Here is a 20,257-nt window from a genome sequence, read left to right as displayed (position 1 = left end):
GAGGTCCGGAGCCAATGGACCTCTCGAACGCAACAACTGCTGGTTACCAGCAGCAGGGAGGTAACGTGCGATGCTTCCGTTGCGGAAGGATCGGTCACTTTGCACGGGAGTGCACAGCTCCCGTGCACTACAATGGTGGCCGTCGTGGCGATGCCGGGCATCGCCGCGGCTAAACAAAAAAAACACGAACATCCAGTAGGCGCGGGGCGCCCTACTGGTAATGCAGTCACGCGTGCTGACATCGGGCTCGCGACGCTGAGGACTGCAGCCCCCAGTGAGGCCAGTTCTCTCTGCAACAAGCAAGATGACAGGCCGAACTTGGTCATCTCGAAAGTATCGTCGAAGAGAGTGAGCGGCTCTCTTCGCGCTCTGGTAGATTTGGGTGCGTCGAATAATTTTGTTCGTCTGCGGAGCTTACCGAGTCTTGAATTCGAGGAGGCAAAGGTACTTCGAAGTCTTGCGGAAGTTCGATTGGCAACAGGTGCCATCGTCAAGACCGAGAAGCGCGTTGTGACCGTACGCTTTTCGTGCAAACAAGGGTGTTTGTCGAACACTTTATCGTCGCGATAAATTCGACGTTGTTATGGGCATATCATGTCTTGCACGGCATGATCCGGTAATTGACTGGAAGAAGCGCACGCTCGTGCGCTTCGGTCGCGACTGCGGAACAGAGTGCGATGACCCTGTTACCGCAGCGCACGCACCAGCAGGTGCGCGCGACTCGCCAGTCGAGTTAGCGCTTAATGCCGCTGTCCCGGAGTGCCCAAGGCGTGCGCGAGGATGCGCACAAGTGGGATTCACGTCGGCGTTGTTGCCGACGTCGAAAGATGAAGATGTGTCGGTTCCGGGAACCAACACTCGCGTTCAAGTACGCATGGAACAGTCCCTGACCCGAAGAGGTCAGGTCGACGACGACGCGTCGATTCCGGGAGTCGACGAACCCTCGGCCATGAGGGGCTCCGCCAATGAATGGCGTCGAGGTGACAAAGGTGTATCAACACCGGGAGTTGACGCTGCAAACAGTGCGGACGGTTGCAAACGCCCCGTACTGACGCAATTAGCATGCTGTCGTGCAGCCCGGCTGCACGACGAAGCGCCATGCGATCAAGCCGGGCTTGATATCGCTCGCCCGAAGACAGGGTCTGCCGGCGAAGGAACACATTACCGTGCAGTGGGGCCGCACGAAGAAACATGCGGTCAAGCTGGGCTTGATACCGCGCGCCCGCGGACATGGTCCGCCGGCGAACAACTGTCCACGGCCGGGCCTGGACCAGAAGTACCACCGTGCGGAGCCGGGCTCTGCCCAACAAGCATGCGAAAAACGCAGCGCAAGTCTCGGTCCGGGACAGAGACGCCACAAGAACTGTCTGCCGGGCAGATTGAGACGGTGACGCCGGACGTCGAGACACTAAGCGTCCTTACGCGCACCAATACTGGGTTCCAGTATCGGAAAAATGAGCTGGCTAATCGTCCGACAAACGCGTCATAGTTGATTTCGCTTCCAGTCATGAGTTGGAAGCCCTTCACGCGCGACTTGCACGATGGACGCATCGAGCAAGTCTGCGTTCTTTCGGACAACGAAAGAACGAAGAGCGAAGAGCTGAGACAGCTCTTCGTGGGAAGTACCACTGAGAGTGAAGACACTCTCAGTGCGAAGACAAAGCGAGAGCGCTTCGAGGAACAAGGTTGGGACTCGCTGAAGTCGGGTCCCTATTATGAATTGTTGAGGGAGTACAAAGACGTACTCCCGGAAGAGATTCCTGCGGAGCTTCCGCAGGATAAGGGCATTCAACACGAGATTGATCTCGTGCCGGGCACGAAGTACTGTGTCACGAGGCAGTGGCCACTACCGCGAGAGCAAGAAGAGCAATCGACGACTTCTTCGAAAGTCGTCGCAATGCAGGACAAGTACGGGAATCAAAGTCCCCGCACAGTGTTCCGACGTTCTGTGTCAAAAAGCCACAGGGCGGATGGCGCATCGTTCATGCCTACAACAAGCTGAACGATGCGACGGTACCGGCGCAGACACCGATACCGCGAAAAGATGTTATCATCGATTCGATGGCCGGGAGCACCGTTTACAGTGCTCTCGACTTGCGAGATGGATTTTATCAAATCCTAATGCGTGAGAGCGATATCCCTCTCACGGCAGTGAGCACGCCAAGCGGCATGCTCTGGGAATGGCTAGTGATGTCACAGGGGCTTAAGAATGCCCCTGCGACTTTCAACAGGTGCGTGACGCACTTGTTGCGCTCGGTGCGCGACTTCACGCCGAGCTACTTCGATGATGTATTCATCCACAGCCGAGCTGTGGACGGGAAGACCGACGTAGAGATGCACAGGGTGCATCTCCGGTAGCTACTTGAGCTTATGCGAAAGCATAAGCTCTACGCGAACCTGAAGAAGTGTATCTTCGGGGCGAGCGAGATACCCGTCCTCGGGTGTCTCGTAGGGAAAAATGGTGTTCGCCTTGACCCGGAAAAGGTCAGAGTGATAAATGAATGGTCAACGCCTTCAAGTGTCAAGGAACTGAGGCAGTTCCTTGGCTTGGCCACGTACTTGTGCAAGTACGTGGAGGACTATGCGGGCAAGATCCGCCCGCTGTCACAGCTTCTCAAGAAGGAAGCTGTGTGGAATTGGACAACCGATTGCCAAAAGGCATTCGATGCAGTCAAGCGGGGCTTGACTGAGGCACCGATCTTGGCAGTAGCCGACCAAGATCGTCCATTTCACGTCGTATGTGACGCATCCGACTTTGCAATCGGATGCGCGTTGATGCAGCACGATCACGAGGGCCGTGATCGTGTCGTCTACTACCAATCGCGTCAGCTGAAGCCAGCTGAGCGCAACTATCCGGTGCATGACAAGGAACTCCTTGCCATGAAGTATGCACTCGCAAAGTTCCGAGTGTATTTGCTTGGGAGTAGACCGTTTGTGGTCTACACCGACCATGCATCACTGCGCACTGCAGTGAAGTCATAACACATATCACAAAGAATGGCGAGATGGCTCTCATTCTTTGCGGAGTATAACTTCCGGGTCGAATACAAACCCGGAAGATTGAATGTAGTGGCCGACGCGTTATCACGTCGGCCGGACTACGCAGAAGCTGCTGACGTCAATGCCATTGACGGCATGCGATCGAGCAAACCCACATCATCTCTGTTGGATGATGTGAAGGCCGCGTTCGCGCACGACGCGGACGCGAAGCTCTTGCTGGCCTATGGCACAGCGCCTTCTGACATGTCCCGTCAGAAGCTGCCCAAGCACCTTCGAGCGCGTGCACACCGCTTTCGTGTGCACGACGGACTACTGCTTTACAATGCAGTCGACGACAACGCGGATCGCGTTGTCGTGCCGAATGACCATGACCTGCGACTCAGGATCATGTACGAGTATCATGATGCCCCGACTGCGGGACATCTCGGACGTGAGAAGTCATACGTCGTGACTTTTACTGGCACCACCAGTACAAGTGGGTGCGCAAGTACGTCCGTGCTTGCGAGGTGTACCAACGCGTAAAGCCTGCGCCGTTTGCGCAGGCTCCATTGCAATCACTACCGACTCCGTCGGAGTGTTGGAAGTCCATGTCTTTGGACTTCATCTTTGGTCTTCCCCCGGACCGCGGAGGGAACACCGGTGTTGTGGTCTTCGTAGACCGCTTCAGCAAGATCGTACATCTTGCTGCGGTGCCAGCAGAGGTGACCGCGAAGCAGACGGCCCGTCTGTTCGTCGACATGGTGTTTAAACACCATGGCATGCCGTCCGACATCGTGTCGGACAGAGACCCGCGCTTCACAGCGCACCTGTGGCAAGAAGTGTTTACACTTCTTGGGAGCCAACTTTCAATGTCGACTGCGGATCATCCGCAGACGGACGGTCAAACCGAGCGCGTGAATCGCGTGCTCGTCGATATGTTGAAGAGCTACGCTCACTCGTTCCAATACTGGAGCGAGTGCTTATCGATGGCATAGTTTGCCATCAACAACTCAGTGCATGCCTCGACCGGGCATACACCGTTCTACGTGAATGCCATGCGGCATCCCCGTCTACCGAGTTTACTCGGAGTGATGGCTCCCACTTTAAGTGGGGGAGGATCAACCAACGACTGCAATACAGCAACCGCAGAAAACCGCTGACACTTGCACAGTGTCAGCTGCAACAATGGACAAACCACATGAGTCTGCGCAGGGCGCAGACTCCCCCAACAACATGGCCGACGACCACGGGTCTGCGCAGGGCGCAGACACCGCAAAGAACCACGCAGAGGCCGGGCCTCTAGCGGAGAGCGAGCTGAATGACTTCAGCTCGGATGCAATCAGTTTCATCACCAAAAGACAAGCCGTGATTCGGTTTGTCCAAGATGCAATAGCAGCTTCTGTTGACCAACAGAAGCTGAACGCAGACAATGTGGGCAGAGGCAACACAAATGAATTCAACGTGGATTCATTGGTACTCAAAACCTGCCTAAACATGTCGTTTCGGATTTCGGAGCAAGTAAGCTTGCTCCGCGCTTCATCGGGCCATTCACGGTGATGACACGCCACGGTAACGCATACACGCTAGACATACCGTCTAGCATGCGGCTCCACCCGACATTTTATGTCGGGCGGTTAAAACCATACCTCCAGCACGAGCCAAGTGGCTCGTCTGACCCGAAGAGACAGACTCGGCAGGGGAACCCCTCCTCTCCAGCGCGTAGTCGCGCTGGAGCAGTTAATACAGTCGGGCCTACTGCCCGACCGGCACATTCAAGGCGGTCTGGGAGACCGCCACAGCCGGGACACGAAGGAACAGAGCGGCAACCGCCGCGCTCTGAAGGTGCTCCACGACCGTCACTTGGTCGTGGAGCAACACGAGATGAAGGTCAACACGGCGTTGACCATCGGGGCGTGTTTCCACCACCTCCGCCACCGCTGCGAGACGCACGCGGAGAAATTCGCTGGATCGTCCAGCGAATTGTGGATCATAGGAAAACAATCCGAGGTCCGGATTGTTTTCGCATTCGCTGGAGAGGCTTCCCTCCCCAACACGACACGTGGGAACCGCGGAACGTCCTGATGGAAGACGTTCCGGACATGGTGAAGGAATACGAAGCCCAACACGCACTACCAGCAGGAAGGTAGTGGGAGCGCTGTAGTAATCTACAACGCCCGGCGGCTCGCGTGCTAGATAATTAACACGGAGATCACTGCAGCTTTCAGGTATACATATAACATACCTGTTGAAGTCGCGGTTGCTAATACGCACCGCCACCTGGACGAACAGTGCGCACGGCGCACGGACACCAGCCTCCACCGCAACAGCGTGGAGTTGCTAATACTTGCCTCGCTTCGGGAAGGACTCGAAGTGCTGTGGCGCTTGCTTACCCGATCACGGTAACCAACACGAATTCGTTTAGAAGGTGTCGACGCACTGACGCGGTCGACATCGAAGAATCGTACACAGACACCGCATTGTCTGTCCCCGTGGTAGCGGTGCACCTCGCGCTGCCGCGCATGGTACTCAGCAACAGAGAGTTTACCCTCTGTTGCAATGACGGGGGGATGGTGTAACGGGGTTACACACACACAAGTGACAACAGTCACTTGTGCGTGACAATTGTCACTTATGGTTTAACAGATAATTATCTGTTAAAGGTTTTAGATACTTCCTCACATTGGTGTCAATCATACCAATGGATACATTGAAGTGGGCCACCACAATGAGAGGCCCACACCCACCCAAAGATCCTATTGGTAGAAAGCAGCATCTTTCTACCAATTATAGGCGTGCATATTGACGGGGCTCTGACAGCCAGCCGCTGCCAACCCCTCTCATAGATGATAAACAGTTTTTAGCAGATTTAGGAGGAAGTTCAATTTACAAACAATATAGTTCTCATTTTACCTTAACCTAGCTACTTGGTGTCTTTATTTGATGTATATTATACTTGTGGAGTCAAGTACTAGAGGATTGGGCTGGTAGTGCCATGCGAGAACTGGGTGTGCCCACAAAGGATAAAGATACCGCCACCAATGATTTGATTGTATTCACCAACGATTGTGTCCTATTAGCAATAACCAAAGACACCGGGTTCACCACTAAATATAAATAATCGATCACTAAGAAACAACAAAGATAATTCGTCATTAGCACGTCAATTATTCAAGTTTTGAGCCCGACGCACATCAATCCCTCCTCACTCGTAAACAAACCAACCCAGCAGCACTCACGAACAGCTCGCGTTACTTGGCCACCCGCAAGCCTCGTAGGGTCGAACCAACCCTCGAGGTCGAAGGCCGACTGATACAGCATGTTGTACGCGCTGATCTTGTCCACGAGCGCGCTGGTGTTAATCTCCAGGTGCTTCTTGTCCACATCACGGATCCTGAGTGTCATTGTGTCCTTGCCATCCGCCATCTGGCCATCCTCCTCGACATCGTCGTCGGCGACATCGGACCGCTGAATGTTCAGCTGAATATGCGCCTGCATGACCAGCCGAAATAGCATGGGGCAGATATGGCACGAAGTCCTCATTCAGGATGCTGTCGATGCGCACGCACGACTGCGCAGATACTGCACCTGGTGACCCTCCAGCTCTTCGCTGGACTGCACGCGCACTAGGACCTGCACGATCTCCTTGGCGTTGTTCGCGAAGCGCTCTTTTCCAACAGCCAGGCCGACCAGGGCAACCGACTCCACGGACTTGACACCGAGCAGCGAGTACTCCTAATCGTGGGTGTTGGTCAGAAACCCCTTGACGAGCGTCGTAGAAGTGCAGCGACTCGCCGATCACCTTCACAACACTATCCACAGCAGTGATAGCATCCTCGTGGGTCTAGTGCGGACACGCAATGCGTTAAAGAGAGCCTCGGACAGAGTCTGACTGTTCAGGGCGTGTCATGGGCACAATCCCGTGTATCGACAAGACGCCGTCGCAACTCCTGAGCCTACGGCCTTGGAGGTTAGGAGCTTTCCTCGGCGCTGATCTGCTCGGTCGCAGGTCTGCGTTGGTTTTCACTTTTACTACTCTACATTTTATAGTAGCTCCAGCTGTAGGCTTGCAGCCACTCTAAACATCAATCAGTCTTCATTTTTCCAGCTAGCACACAAGTGTAGACCCATCCACGTCGTCTTGTACCAGAGCACGTGACAATTTCGAAATTAGAGTGAAACCTCTGAAGAAACCGTCTATCAGTACGCTCAACTGCCTCGATGGGCAAGAAGACAGCTCGATACCCTGAAGATCAGTCTCCCAACATGCGGCCCCGACGGTCACCTCGAAACGACGACTACTCAGCAACAGTCGTCGAGCAAGATTCCCAAGAGCAGAGCATGCCGACCCAAGGAGCAAGGTGTGAACTGGTCCCTGCCGGGGAACAAGCCCAGGCCAACCCACCGGCGTTCAACTCGGTTCCTCCGATCCCCTCAACGGAGCAGATGATGGCCCAGATGCTCCAGATGATGTCGGTGCAGCAGCAGTCCTTGCTGGCGAGCCAGCAAAATATGCAGGAAACGGTTCTCAACAACAAGCGGCAAATGCAGGAGTTGATGGTCCAGCAGGTCACTTTTCCGAGCGAAATGTTTGCGCAGCAGTCGAGAGCCAATCAGCAGAAGCAAGCGCAGTGATTTTGAATACAAGCTGCTCACGAAGATGTATGAGCTGCAAGTGACGGGGTCGCAGCAGGAGTATACGTCGAAATTCATGCTCCTGTCGTCACAAGCGTCCGTCGAGATTCCCGACGTGATCAAACGTTGGTTTTACCAACAAAATATCCGGGCGGACACAAGCTCATACATCTGCCAGAATATTCCGACGAGCCTTCAATACACTATTGAGCACGCGCAGCGGTTCGAGGATGCCCAGAAGCCAAGTCGCACTCGCGCTTCGGCCGTATTGCCAAGCGGCAATACAATATGCCGCCAGGGTGGTCGCCACCAGCAAGGACGCGGCCCCAGTGCAGGAGGGTCCCCACAACCCCGACCAACACCGCCAGTGAGCCAGGGTCCGATCGCAGGAACTCCGAAGTAACGTGCTTCACTTGCGGCGTCAAGGGCCACACATCGCCAGAGTGCCCGAGGAAGGGCACTGGCGCGTAAAACTAGGCATCTTGGCTGCACGACCGAAGACTATACGGTAACACCGCAGCCAGCCTCTGCGACTCAGCACGCTTTCGCCGATGAGGCAGTGCTGAGTCGTCAGAAAAATCTCATGCTGGTTACTTGGAACAGTCTGTGTCCGTGAGGACACCATTCTCTCCGCTTTTATCGATTCCAGAGCATCCTTCAACGCTATCACACCCGCGCTGGCAGAGAAACCCAACCTTGACGTCAAGGAGCACAACCACCCCCTGAAGTTAAAACTGGGAGCAGGCCGCGTCTCGTTTGTCTCCCGACGCACATGCACGCTGTCCATACAGCTTCCAGGATTTTCGCGCTATAATTTCACGGCGTTCATCCTGAAGGTGCCTGAATCTCCCGATGTATTGCTGGGTATGCCTTGGTTGGTCGAGGTCAATCCCTTAATCCACTGGTCTAAGCGAGTAATTACACCAAGGTCAACACCGGACAGTAGCCACGGGATGCAGTCGTCGCCATTTTAGCCATGCGCGCTGCGGCAGAAAGCTCGTCGCATCGCTGGCCAGCACTCCTCGCAAATTCGATACCATTCTCCTGTCAGCGAGGATCTTGCACTCCTACTATTTTACCTTCAGCACGGCCACGATGGTATGCAGGGCCGAACTCGAATTATTCAGAGTCGTGATATTTCCAAGCTACTAGGTGAGAAGGACAACAAGTTTTGTCTTTTTATTGCGCCTGAGACAGCGAGTTCGAACGTTGACGACGCGTGGTGTGCTCTGAAGAACTCGCCCGCTTGTCCTGTCATCAGCAAGTACCGCGATCGTGTGTTTTGTTCCACGCTGCTTAACGTTCCTCCTACCTGACACGAAGGCATGGACGCCACCATCGAAGTTGCAGATGCCACACCTGCTCACCGAAAACAATTCCCGCTCTCTCCGGAGCAGAAGGCGGCAATTCAAGCGTGGGTTCGCGAGATGCTACAAGGAGGAATCATTAGATCATCATCATCACCCTACGGTGCGCCCACATTCTGCATGCGCAAAAGTTCTGGTGAGTGGAGGATTGTCCACGACTTCCGAGGTCTCAACTCGAAGATCAAATTTCCGGCGAACCCGATCCCGCGCAAGGACGATATAGCGCGCAATGGACCGCGGGAAAATATGTTCCGCAATGGACCTCCTCTGGGGGTTTTATCAAGTGAAACTAAACGAAAAACCCATCCCATACACGGCCTTCGCAACACCGGAGGGGCTGTTCGAGTACCTCGTCACTCCGATGGGTATCTCTAGAAGCCCATCGTGCTTCAACCGACTAGTACAAGCCATTTTCTCGGAGTTTAACAGTTTCTGTCAAACGTACTTTGACGATCTGTTTGTGTTCACCGAAACAAAGTCGATTGAAGAACATCTTGCAGCTCTCGACAAAGTATTGGAGCGATGTGCACAAGAGAACCTCTTAATCAAGATTGAAAAATGCGTATTTTGCCAGCCCGAGATCCCTTGCCTTAGCGACCACATTGGGCGAGACGGTGTGCGAATGAACCCTAAGAAGTGCGAACGTATCCGCAACTGGCCACTGCCCAAAACTAAGCGCGACATGCAAGCGTTCATCGGAACCTGTGTCTACGTGATGCGATTTTGTGATGGATTCGCTGAGCAAGTGGCGCTATTAACAGAACTGACCAGAAGCAAGCGTCCTCAGGACCCTATCACACTTAGCTCCAAGCAGCTTGAGGCCTTCTCGACGCTCAAGGACAAGCTGACCTCACCACCCGTCCTTGCACATCCGGACTTTTCAAAACCCTTCCACGTTAACGTCGATGCATCAGACTTTGCAATGGGTGGCTACCTCTTCCGACTGGGCGACAACGGAAGCGAGCAGGTCATCGCCTATGGCGGACGCAAGCTGACGAAGCCGAAGCTAGTTTACCCAACGCGCGAGAAAGAATTGTTGGCGGCGTTGCATGCGATGCGGATCTGGAAGGTTTACCTGCTAGATTGATCCTTCTTCCTGAATACGGATCATCACACGATCGAGAGCATCTTGCAGCAGCAAACATGCTCCCAGCGCTTAGCTACACGGACTTGCTTTATTTAAGCCGCTTTTCAAATGGGTGTCAGGCAACACGAATATCGTCGCTGACGTGATCGCAAGACGATCGGACTGGAACGACGAAACTGCTCGAGCTATTAACCTCTCGCCTTTAGTCAACTCTATGGCAGCTAGGGGGTCACCAGACGCCGATGAAATACTGCTTCATCAGGCGGCACAAGCCATGGATATTGAGCGTGCATGTTGCCGGGGTGATGCGGCAGGCCCAGTAATGCACGACCTTCTTGCCGATAATGCATCATCAAGTCGCCGCTGTCGGCGGTTCACCCTCGACGTCGGTTTGCAATATTTCCAGTTAAGGCCGACGTCAGCTCGAAGGCTGTGCATTCCCGACGTTCCAGGCCTCCGCAAAAGTGTTATTTTTGAGAAACACGACGTCCCAACTCGCGGCCACCCAGGGCAAGCCAAGACTTTGCTGCATGTCCTTGAGAAATTCTACTGGGAGCGGATGGCTACTACGGTTGACCATTACGTTTCATCGTGCGAGCTTTGCCAGCGGAACAAAGCTGTGCGTGGGAAAGCTGCGAGGCTCTCGCATCCCCCAAATTCCGGAAAGTAGGTGGCTGGACATCAGCATGTATTTCCTGACACCGCTTCCCACCACCACTAACGGCTACGATGCGGCTCTCGTTATTGTTGGTCGCCTGACCAAGAGAGCGCATTTCCTAGCTGCGCATGCGACCGCAAGGGCGCCCTCGACTGCTCAGTAATTTTGCTCTTTTTACCAGCGTTTGCATGGGCTACCACGCTCAATCGTCTCCGATCGTCTCCGATCGAGACTCAAAATTTACTGCAGCTCTGTGGCGCTCCATCATGGAGCTCCAAGGTACTCGTCTGCACCTAAGTACTGCGTTCAAGCCCTCAACGAATGTACAATCTGAGGTGACGGTCAAGTTTGTCAATGAGTGTTTACGACATTTCGTAAATCCACACCAAGACAACCAGCTCCTCCCGCTCGCCGAATTCGCCTACAACGCACGGGTGCATTCTTCAATTGGTATGTCGCCTGTTATGGCGGACCTCGGGTACCAGTCGCGCTCTGTTGCGGATTGCTCTGTTCCTGGGTCTCAGTCGACCCGACCATCCACGTTCGTGCTACACAAACAAGCAATTCTAGCTGAAGCCCAAGATGTCATGGCGACAGCACAATTTAGCTAGCATGACCCCTATGACCGTAATAGGCCAGTCGCCAACTTCGCGGTTGGTGACAGTGTACTACTTGATATCGCGAAATCTCGACGTCAGTTTTATGGGCACGGACGGCAAGCGAAAACTAGCTGCGCGCTATATGGACCCTATCGGATACTTAGTATCGGGGGGGGGGGGGGGCTGACACATATACGCTAAAACTACCGCCGGTTTTGCGACTTCACCCCGATTACCATATCACCTGTCTAAGGCCATATCAACGTGACCGCGATCCCCACCGCGAGACTCGCGTCCAACCTGTTCTCGTCGCGGACGGGTCTGAGGGACATCTTGTCGCGGACGGGTCTGAGGGACATCTTGTCGCAGACATTCTGCGCCATCAAACGCACCATGGCGTTCGGCAATTCAAGGTTCAGTGGCTGGACTCGTCGATCAAGCCATCCTGGGAACCTCTTTGCAACTTGCTCCAGGTGTTGGCATTAGCGCATCATTATGTAGTTAAATTTTCGCCGACGCGAGCTACGGTGCTTCTGAAGGAGGAAGTGTCACGGGCACAATCCCGTGTATCGACAAGACGCCGTCGCAACTCCTGAGCTACGGCCTCGGAGGTTAGGAGCTTTCCTCGGCGCTGATCTGCTCGGTCGCAGGTCTGCGTTGGTTTTCACTTTTACTACTCTACATTTTATAGTAGCTCCAGCTGTAGGCTTGCAGCCACTCTAAACATCAATCAGTCATCATTTTTCCAGCTAGCTCACAAGTGTAGACTCATCCACGTCGTCTTCTACCAGAGCTCGTGACAGGGCGACGCAATTTGCCTTCCATACGTTCGTGTTGCAGACATTGATCTCTACACTGGTGGTCATAGCGCACATGCGTAGCACACCCTGCTCGTTCTGGACTAGCGCCATGAGGGCTGGCACGACCACGGCGTAGGACACGGCCTGGAAGTTCTTGCCCTTCTCGTCGTCGCCGAAGTCCTCGGCGGTCTAGCTCATGCTTTGCAGAGCAGCGTACTGTACGCACGGATGCTGGTCGTTCAGGACGCCCACCATGTTGTCAAGCTCGGGCGTCATGACGCGACTTGGCGCCTTCGCCCTGCAGACAGGTAGCGTACAGATCAGCGCGATAATAGCGTCAGTCAGCGTCGCCCAGGATGCCCTTGATGACCGGGATGACAACAGGCAGCACGGCGTTGCCGCCTATCGACGAGCTGAGACGGTCAATCGCGGCGGCATCAGCGTCGCTGATCGAGTTGCCGGCGTCATTGCTTGGTAATAACTCTCTGGTTGGTGATGAATTCGTTTTTCTTCGTTGCTGAAAGCGAAGTGACTGTCCTGATTATTTTCACTCTTTTTACAGTGATTTTTTTTATTTTTGGTTGGCGCGAAGTATCTTGAGTGATGTGGACTGAGTCAACCAGAAACTTCTAGAAGCTCAACCCACATCACTCAATATATTTCTGAGCAACATCCTATCAAGAGTTGTCGCTAAGAAGTACTTGAGAGATGTAGACTAGTCAACTTGGCTTGATATTCTATCACTACCCAAGTCGCGCTCTTGGCAAGCTTTGACGACACGGCAGCACTCACCCCTCTACACTTGAAATTTGTATTCATGTACTTAGTTCCGGTTTTGTGGTCCACAAATTTGAATTAATCATGTTAGGGCTGTCTATACAACGTACCCGTTGCACTACCAGGATAATTAATTCAAATTATTAATAAACCTAACGTTTCATCATACACGCGGCGCACGTGTAAGCTGTAGTAGTGAACCAAAGCAGGCCCACTACACGACATCAATTCCGCAACGCACGCGCGATGCGTTCTCCAGGTTCATATCAGAACAAGCGAGCTCAAGAGAAGGAGGCGAAGCGGACTACTGAGAGGATGTGGGCAGCAGTGGCGGCGTATCACAAGGGTCAAAGCCACTAGAGGAAGGTGTCAATCAAAGAAATCAGCCGTACTTTCGCCGTCACAGACGCAAGCTCATGTCGTTACCTGAACGACCAACCCATTGGTTCGAAGCCGGGTCCTGATAGCGCGCTATAGGAGGCTGAAGAGAAAGGCCTCGTCTTGGGGTTAATCGCACTACATGCAAAGGGGTTCCCGGCGACTCGGCCGCGTCTGAAGTCCATGGTACTCGACATTTGTCGCGACGGCCGCAAGCACCAGATCCGCAAAGGTGGGCCTTCGGATAAATGGATCAATCTCTTTCTTGAACGCCACAAGGACAAGATAAGCGTCCGGAAGGCTCATATTCTAGATGCAGCCAGAGTCGATGCATTTGACAAGATGGAGATTGAGTGTTTCTTCGCTGAGCCCATGCACTTCCTCAAAGAGAAGCCACTTCCAGCAACCAGGAATTACAACTGAGACGAAACGGGAATTGATCCCCAAGGTGGTTCTCCCAAGGACGTACTTCCGCCACGGGGTGCAAAGGATCTGTCTACGAAGCGAGGACGTAACAGAGAGAACGTCTCGGTCCTCATGACAGTCAGTGCGGCAGGGCGCCACTTTTCATCTATCGCGGTGCAAGATTGCGTGAAGATCTAGTGAAGGAAGGCCCGTGCGGTAGCAGAGCGATTGCGACGAATAATGCTTTCATCGACACGAAGGTATTTAAGGATTGGATCGACCGCTTTGTCGAGAACATATCCCCCGCTCGGCCTGTTCTCCTGATTCTAAACGATCACAGTGCGCACACCGCACTGGAAGTTCTGGGGAAATTCAAAGAGAACCAAATCAAGATCTTGTCGTTGCCACCCCACCCCACTCACATTCTCCAACCACGCGATGCCGGATACTTTCGACCGTTTAAATCTAAGTGGAGAGACATCATGCATGACTGGTCGGAAGCGACTTGGGCAGCGTGCGTGCAGAAGCAAATGGTCGCCGGATTCGTACGAGAAGCAATTAAACGAGCGTGGAAGGACGATTTCAAAGACAACTCGTGGTTTAACACTGGGTTGTGGCCCGTCGATCCGTCGAAAGCACTTTCCAAGAAAGTTAAGTTTTGTTTAAGGATGCAACTCCGACATCTACGGGTACTCCCTTTGTGTTGACCAATGACCCGTTGCTCATTGACGACATAAAATTTCGTAATCATCTCCACTTGAAAAGAGAAGGGATTGATGTGAACTTGTATCGAGTTATCGGCATCACGCAGCGATGTCTCAACACTATTTCGCCTCCAAAAACAAGGAAGCATCGCCTTCACATTGATCTGATCCCCGAGCGTCTACTGACACACGACTAGTGTTTGGCAGCACGCAGACTCAAAGAAAACGAACTGGAAGACCAGCGACGGGAGAAGGCAGAAAAAAAGAGGCTGGTCCCTCTGCGGAGAGAAACGAAGCAGCGAGAGAAAGTAGAGAAGAGGATCGAGAAACTCGTGAAGAAGCGAATTCGCGAAGTTGAAGAGGAGAAGAATGAGGTCGAGCGCGAGATGATGAAGGCCCAGAAGGATGCCAAGAAACGAAAGCAAGAAGAGGACAAACTTCGCGAGCGCGAGAAGCGACCGAAATGAGAGAAAAATAAGCGTCAAAAATCGAAGGAGTACGAGAGAAAAAGAGGGTAGCAAACGGAAAATCTCCGAGCCATCGTCAACAGCAACCCAACTTCAACTTGAGTCAGATGGCAGAGGCACCTTCTTCGGTCGCCGATAACTTCACTGTGACGCATCCGTTCGAAGCGCCCATGGCAGCGACAGAAAGCCAAGATCCCATTATTTGTGATGGGTCTCTTCCGCTGAGGCTGGGGGGGGGGGGGGTCTCCCGTGGTCGCTGGAACCGATTTTATATTTTGCCAATCTGTAACAAGCGTCTGATTTCGTTTTCACTTGGTTTTATTATGATCTGGTGCGCCATAATCCGTAGGTAGGTCCTCGTGACGCCATAAAAGTGACCCCACATTGGAAAAGAACCCTCATCAGAATGTTGCGTAAATTCTCTAAAGGCTTGCTTAAATAGATAGCCCAACGTCTCGTCCTTCTGATACTACTATCAGTCACTCGTTACGACCAAGACAATCTTTGCTAGACTATTTTCCGCTTAGGTGCGTCAAAACCGGTAGGGTTACCCTTATATTGGACCAATCAGATTCGTCTTCATTTTCTTCTTAAGCGGCGCCATCACTCCCGCGTGCAACAGTTGTGCGATTCCTGTGCACAAAGCCGGAACGTAGTGAACAGTGGTACCGGTATTGCCCAGCTCCTTCTGCACGCTCTGTATCTTGTGCGTCTTCAATGTGTCCAGCAAAAGAACGGAATAACCGGTAACATTAGGACGAAAAGATAAATCTATCCACTCGTGCATTACCCGTTCGTCAAACCATGCGTTCTCCTTAACCCCTCCAGACCGGCCGCAAAAAAAAACGTTTAACCTGCATATGCAGCATAATTTGACTTGACGTTTGTATATAAAGGGATCGGGTTAGCGAAAGCGAAAGGCTGAGATTTGCAAAAGTGTGTAGAGCGGTGCTAAAACTGCCGTATACTGCATGTTGTTAGCCAATCTCACACAGCTAAGCTGCGTAATACGGTTTACCAAGGAAATGGACAGGGCAGTGGCGGAACAGAACCCGCGCTTACCGGCACTGCGCCTTGTCCTCATTTTCTAAAATTTGACAAATGAAACTTCCCATATATCATATACGGAATTGGGGTGTCACCCATAGCTGGTAACGCGATCAAAAGAAACGCCACTGAACGTTTTTTGCTGTATACAAATGTTTAATGAAGTAAGCATCCAGCATCAACAGCTGCTGGAGTACACGTCTAGCAGCGATACAGTGCTCATAAACTGGAGTCATAGGATGCAGGTCAAAATCGGTCTGCTTGAGCTTGATGTAGGGTTAGATGGGCGTCCAAGAAGACAGGCGATTGAAGCTGCGCACCAGTGGTAAAGAGAGTGCTTACGTGAAAAACGGTACGCACGCAATCAGAGTTATCCTGTATTTATGCAGCTTAAACATCTGGATAATATGCGATTTACTCCCTACGGCGTTGTGCGACATCGTATGCTCGACGTGGGTGTCGTGGGAGTGTCGAAGGTGTACCTGGTACATCTGCAACCTTGCGCATTCGGATTGTATTGCCATTGCCCACAGGAATCAGCTTCCCGTGCATCCATTCCTTGTGCCACACATCCCAACAAGTCATTGCAACCCCGCGAACTTGGCGTCGCGCCCTCATACAGAGGAATACGGGACCCTTCTCACTGCAGCTTCCGCCAGAGTAGTCGACGCTCGCTGCTTGCCCGTGCGCAGCACCGAGCATACCTTGCAAATTCGCTGCCGCCTCTTGGCTTGCGACCCCTCGTTGCGCCACTCGTCGACTTGGCGAGCTGTGTGTGAGGTGGCTTCATTGCCACCGACCTGATTAGGCTCATACGCTGGTGGGGACGCTGGCTGTACCGTCCCGAAGGCGTTGCCCTCGTACATATCTGACGCTCTCACACGGCAGAGCTGCAGGTGTAGCTTTTTCATAAATTTGACGTGGCTCAGGTAGCGGGATGCTTGTTCTGGTAGTAGGCCTTGTACACGATGTAGCTGTTCACGATTGCTAAGTCGATCAATCCGAACGCAAGTGACTTGTAGTATTTTTTTGAACCATAGAGCCCGTTGCAGTGAGTACCGCTGGAGCCGCAGCTGGTCATGAACGTCCACGCCCCCCCCCCCCTCCCCTCCCCCCCATGAACGCATGGTTGTCGTTTACGACTCGGGGGCATGGCACTTCCACCTGGGCTACTCCGTCCTGGCGACCAACTCGATCAAGCCCCAGTCCCCCCCCCCCCCTCCGTGCAGAGAAAATGAACCGGGCGCGAGTCCCACCAGCTAATCGCGGTCATGTTGGGCATAAGCTTGGATTTCGCCTTCTTGAACGAGCCACGGGCGATATCTTTGGGCGCGTTTTTTTTCTCTCAATCACAGCTTTGCGGTACCCCAGGCGGTTCGTCATGATCGTGCCCACAAAGTAAAAAAACCATCAGCAACAGCTGAATTGCCAATGCGACCGACGTGAAGAACCGGTCAATGACGATCAGCCGCATCCCTTACTTCCGAGCATCCGGACCGAATACCTCGAGTAAGTTGAACCACTGCTGCAGGCCCTGACGTCATGTCCGCCTTGTGAGCGTCGCTGGCGTGCTGCTTCTTCCCGCAACAGACTTCAAAACTGTCGATATACAGCATAATCATAACCGATTTAGTAACAGTAAACTGCATAATACAGCACAACCAATTTTAAATTCCAAAAAAAACGTACAGAATGCAGTACGCGGTTACAGCACTGCAATGCATGAGGAGCTTGGTGCCCCACTTGTGCGGCTTGTATTTCATGTACACACGCATATTGTTGAACGAAGAGCGAGACGGCAGCACTGCCTCGTCGAATGCCAGACGCGAAGGCGCAACATACCCTCGGGCGAAAGTCCGCTGCAGGACTTCGACAAGTTTCCGGATCTTCCAGGCACGGTCGCTTTGGGCACGGGGGTCGCTGTTTGAGTTGAAATGGAGATTGCGCGAGATCTCCATGAATCGATCTCTTTCAAGGACCGAACCAAAGCACCCACGAGAGATAGCTTCGTCGTCTGTAGTTTTCCAGTGGTTTGACAGCTTCTCTCGATTGGGTGCAATGGTCCTTGCCACGAGCACCCCAACCCACCGACACAACTCGTGTGGCAGGATGGGCTTCATTCCCTCCATCTCATGCTGAATGTCGCGCTTGGTCTTTCGCGGCAGCTACTGATTCCGGCGCCTCTTGGTTTTGTAGCGTTGATAGGCTCCTTCCACCCTCAGCGGCAACATCTCACGATGGTACTCGTTTGAACAGGCAGCGATATGCTGTCAGAGTACCATAGGCAGGAAGTAGAAGAATAGCGCGAGCGGCGAATCACTCCGCCGTAAAATGTCCGCGGTAGGACCCGAATATCCTTGACGAATGCCTGTATAACTCCCAGCGTCATTCACAGGCTCATACGGAGTCGTGAGGTACTCAGCGGTATCTGGAGTAACGACGTCATCCCAACCTGTTGCGGACATTTCACCCAGTACTTGGGTCATGGGGTTGCCCGCCAAAACTTCGGCTTCGCCGCCAAACTGACTCAAAAAGTTATCGGCGAAAAGAACCTCGGCGGTGATCTCCTGCTCGGTCTCCTCCGGGTCATCGGGGACATCATCCGGAGCGCATTGGGGCTCCATGTCTTCATCCGAGTCGAGCTCACCCGTCTCGATATCGTCCTTCTCAGCTTCGTCGCGCAACTCCATTGCGCCATACTGCGGTTCATTGTCTCCGTCTCCCACCGGTGTTCAGATCATCATTGTTGTCTGCTAGCAGCTCGTTGCCCAGTGCGCTGACTTCGACGTCTTCATCTCCCGGATCTATCCAAAGTATTCAGAATAATGATCAGTCTAACATTCTGTTTACGATGCAGTATAATATGCAGTTTAATATGCAGTATTATATACTGCATATCATTCAGCATAAGGTTCACCTTACCAGACTCGCCGTCACTCGTAGCTCCATTCGACAGCGCCGAATCAGCACTTGAATCATGATCGGCTTCGTTTCGCTATCTACCGAATCTCCAGGCGTCACATGAGGTGATGTTGCAATCAGGACTTGCGGGATCGAGGTGGAGTTCTTGGAGCTGTCGAGCAGACCGACGAGCCGGACGCTTGCCAGGATCTTGGCGCCGCACGGGGGCCGGAGAAATAGACGGGACTTCGGTGGCAGCACCGTCCCTAGCACGAGCACGAGCTTCGGTGGCCTCGATGTTTGGCAAGTAGTTGAGCCGAACAACTTCAGCGGCAGCGATTTGAGCATCACCAGCCGCGCACACCGAAGCCGGAGCCGCCGGAGCTGGAGATTTCGAAGCGGGAGCTGATGCTGGAGTGCGTGCTTTACGCCGTAGGACTGCATACATTGCATATAAGTGCGTTAGACCTTATTAGCGAGTATATGTGAATATATAAATACCGTTCGCATAATAGTCCAACACAGCTTCCTCACCACGGAAGAAATCAACGCCTACGCGCCGCTCGCGTCACCACCAGATCGCAAGTAGAAATAGCGGTCGTCCAGCCCGCGTCTTGGGGGAAGCTTCCGCGTCCAGCCTTGCTCCCGCAGGTCCCGCCACACCGACTTGAACGACAGGTCTCGAACCGTGCTCTCAAGGTCGCGCACAACTTTCCCGCGCGGCTTCACCATCGACGTGCGCTCCGCGCGCGCAAATTCTCGAATGAGGTAGTTTCGGAAAATGTGGCAGGGGCCAAAAGCTGCTGAGACACTCGTTTGGAGGCCAATGTCCCATAACTCTTCACAAGGCGATGCAAATCAGTTGCACTTGCGTCAAACCTTTCAGAAACTGCATTTTTAAATTAGACAAAAGACCAGTCCTTTCTTGTGTAGCCAAAAAGAAGCGCAAACAAAAACGAGACAATATTTTGACTTTAAGTTTTGTATACGGCTTGGCAAGGGAAAATACACCCCATACAAACTTCAAGTAAAAAATCGCTTAAACTGCATATATGCAGTTTAAGGGAAATCCTAATCCAGCATTATGCAGCAGCCTGTCTGGAGGGGTTAACGGAGAAAGTAGCCACGTGCTGTGGCACATAATTCCGCACCTCCTTCTCCACGTCACCGCCAGGCTGGCCCTTGAACACAAAGTGCGGCGACAAAACCACGCCATCCGCTCGCACCAAGACAGCCCTAGTAATACGCTGACTGTCCGACCCCGTCGTCAACACAGGTACCACCCGAGTCCCAACCTCAAAGTTAAAGATGCAAAAATAGCTGTCTGATCCATATTATAGACCCTCGTACGAAGGTCTATAAGAGGGTTCAATGGTACAACGTTCTTAGTTATTACACGTCGGACTTCGTCGCAGCTCAATCTGCAGGATCTTAGCCATGGCAGTCCACAGATCAC

The 20,257-nt window shown here is 53.0% G+C and overlaps 1 protein-coding gene across 1 annotated transcript; it reads right to left on the bottom strand.

Moving 5' to 3' along the window:
- Positions 1 to 6,052: 6,052 nt before the first annotated feature.
- On the bottom strand, positions 6,053 to 18,590 carry IUM83_11902 (importin-like protein; the record flags this gene model as incomplete). Its single annotated transcript, XM_067936494.1, has 6 exons — positions 6,053 to 6,104; positions 6,170 to 6,468; positions 6,565 to 6,711; positions 12,150 to 12,311; positions 12,375 to 12,420; positions 18,304 to 18,590. 6 exons carry the CDS (start codon positions 18,588 to 18,590, stop codon positions 6,053 to 6,055), a joined length of 993 nt encoding a protein of 330 aa, XP_067792254.1.
- Positions 18,591 to 20,257: the final 1,667 nt, after the last annotated feature.

The sequence above is a fragment of the Phytophthora cinnamomi genome, assembly GCF_018691715.1.
Source record: "Phytophthora cinnamomi strain GKB4 chromosome Unknown Contig37, whole genome shotgun sequence".
Lineage (NCBI taxonomy): Eukaryota > Oomycota > Peronosporomycetes > Peronosporales > Peronosporaceae > Phytophthora > Phytophthora cinnamomi.
The sequence above is the reverse complement of the archived record's forward strand: the minus strand, read 5'-3'. Positions and strand labels throughout refer to the sequence as shown.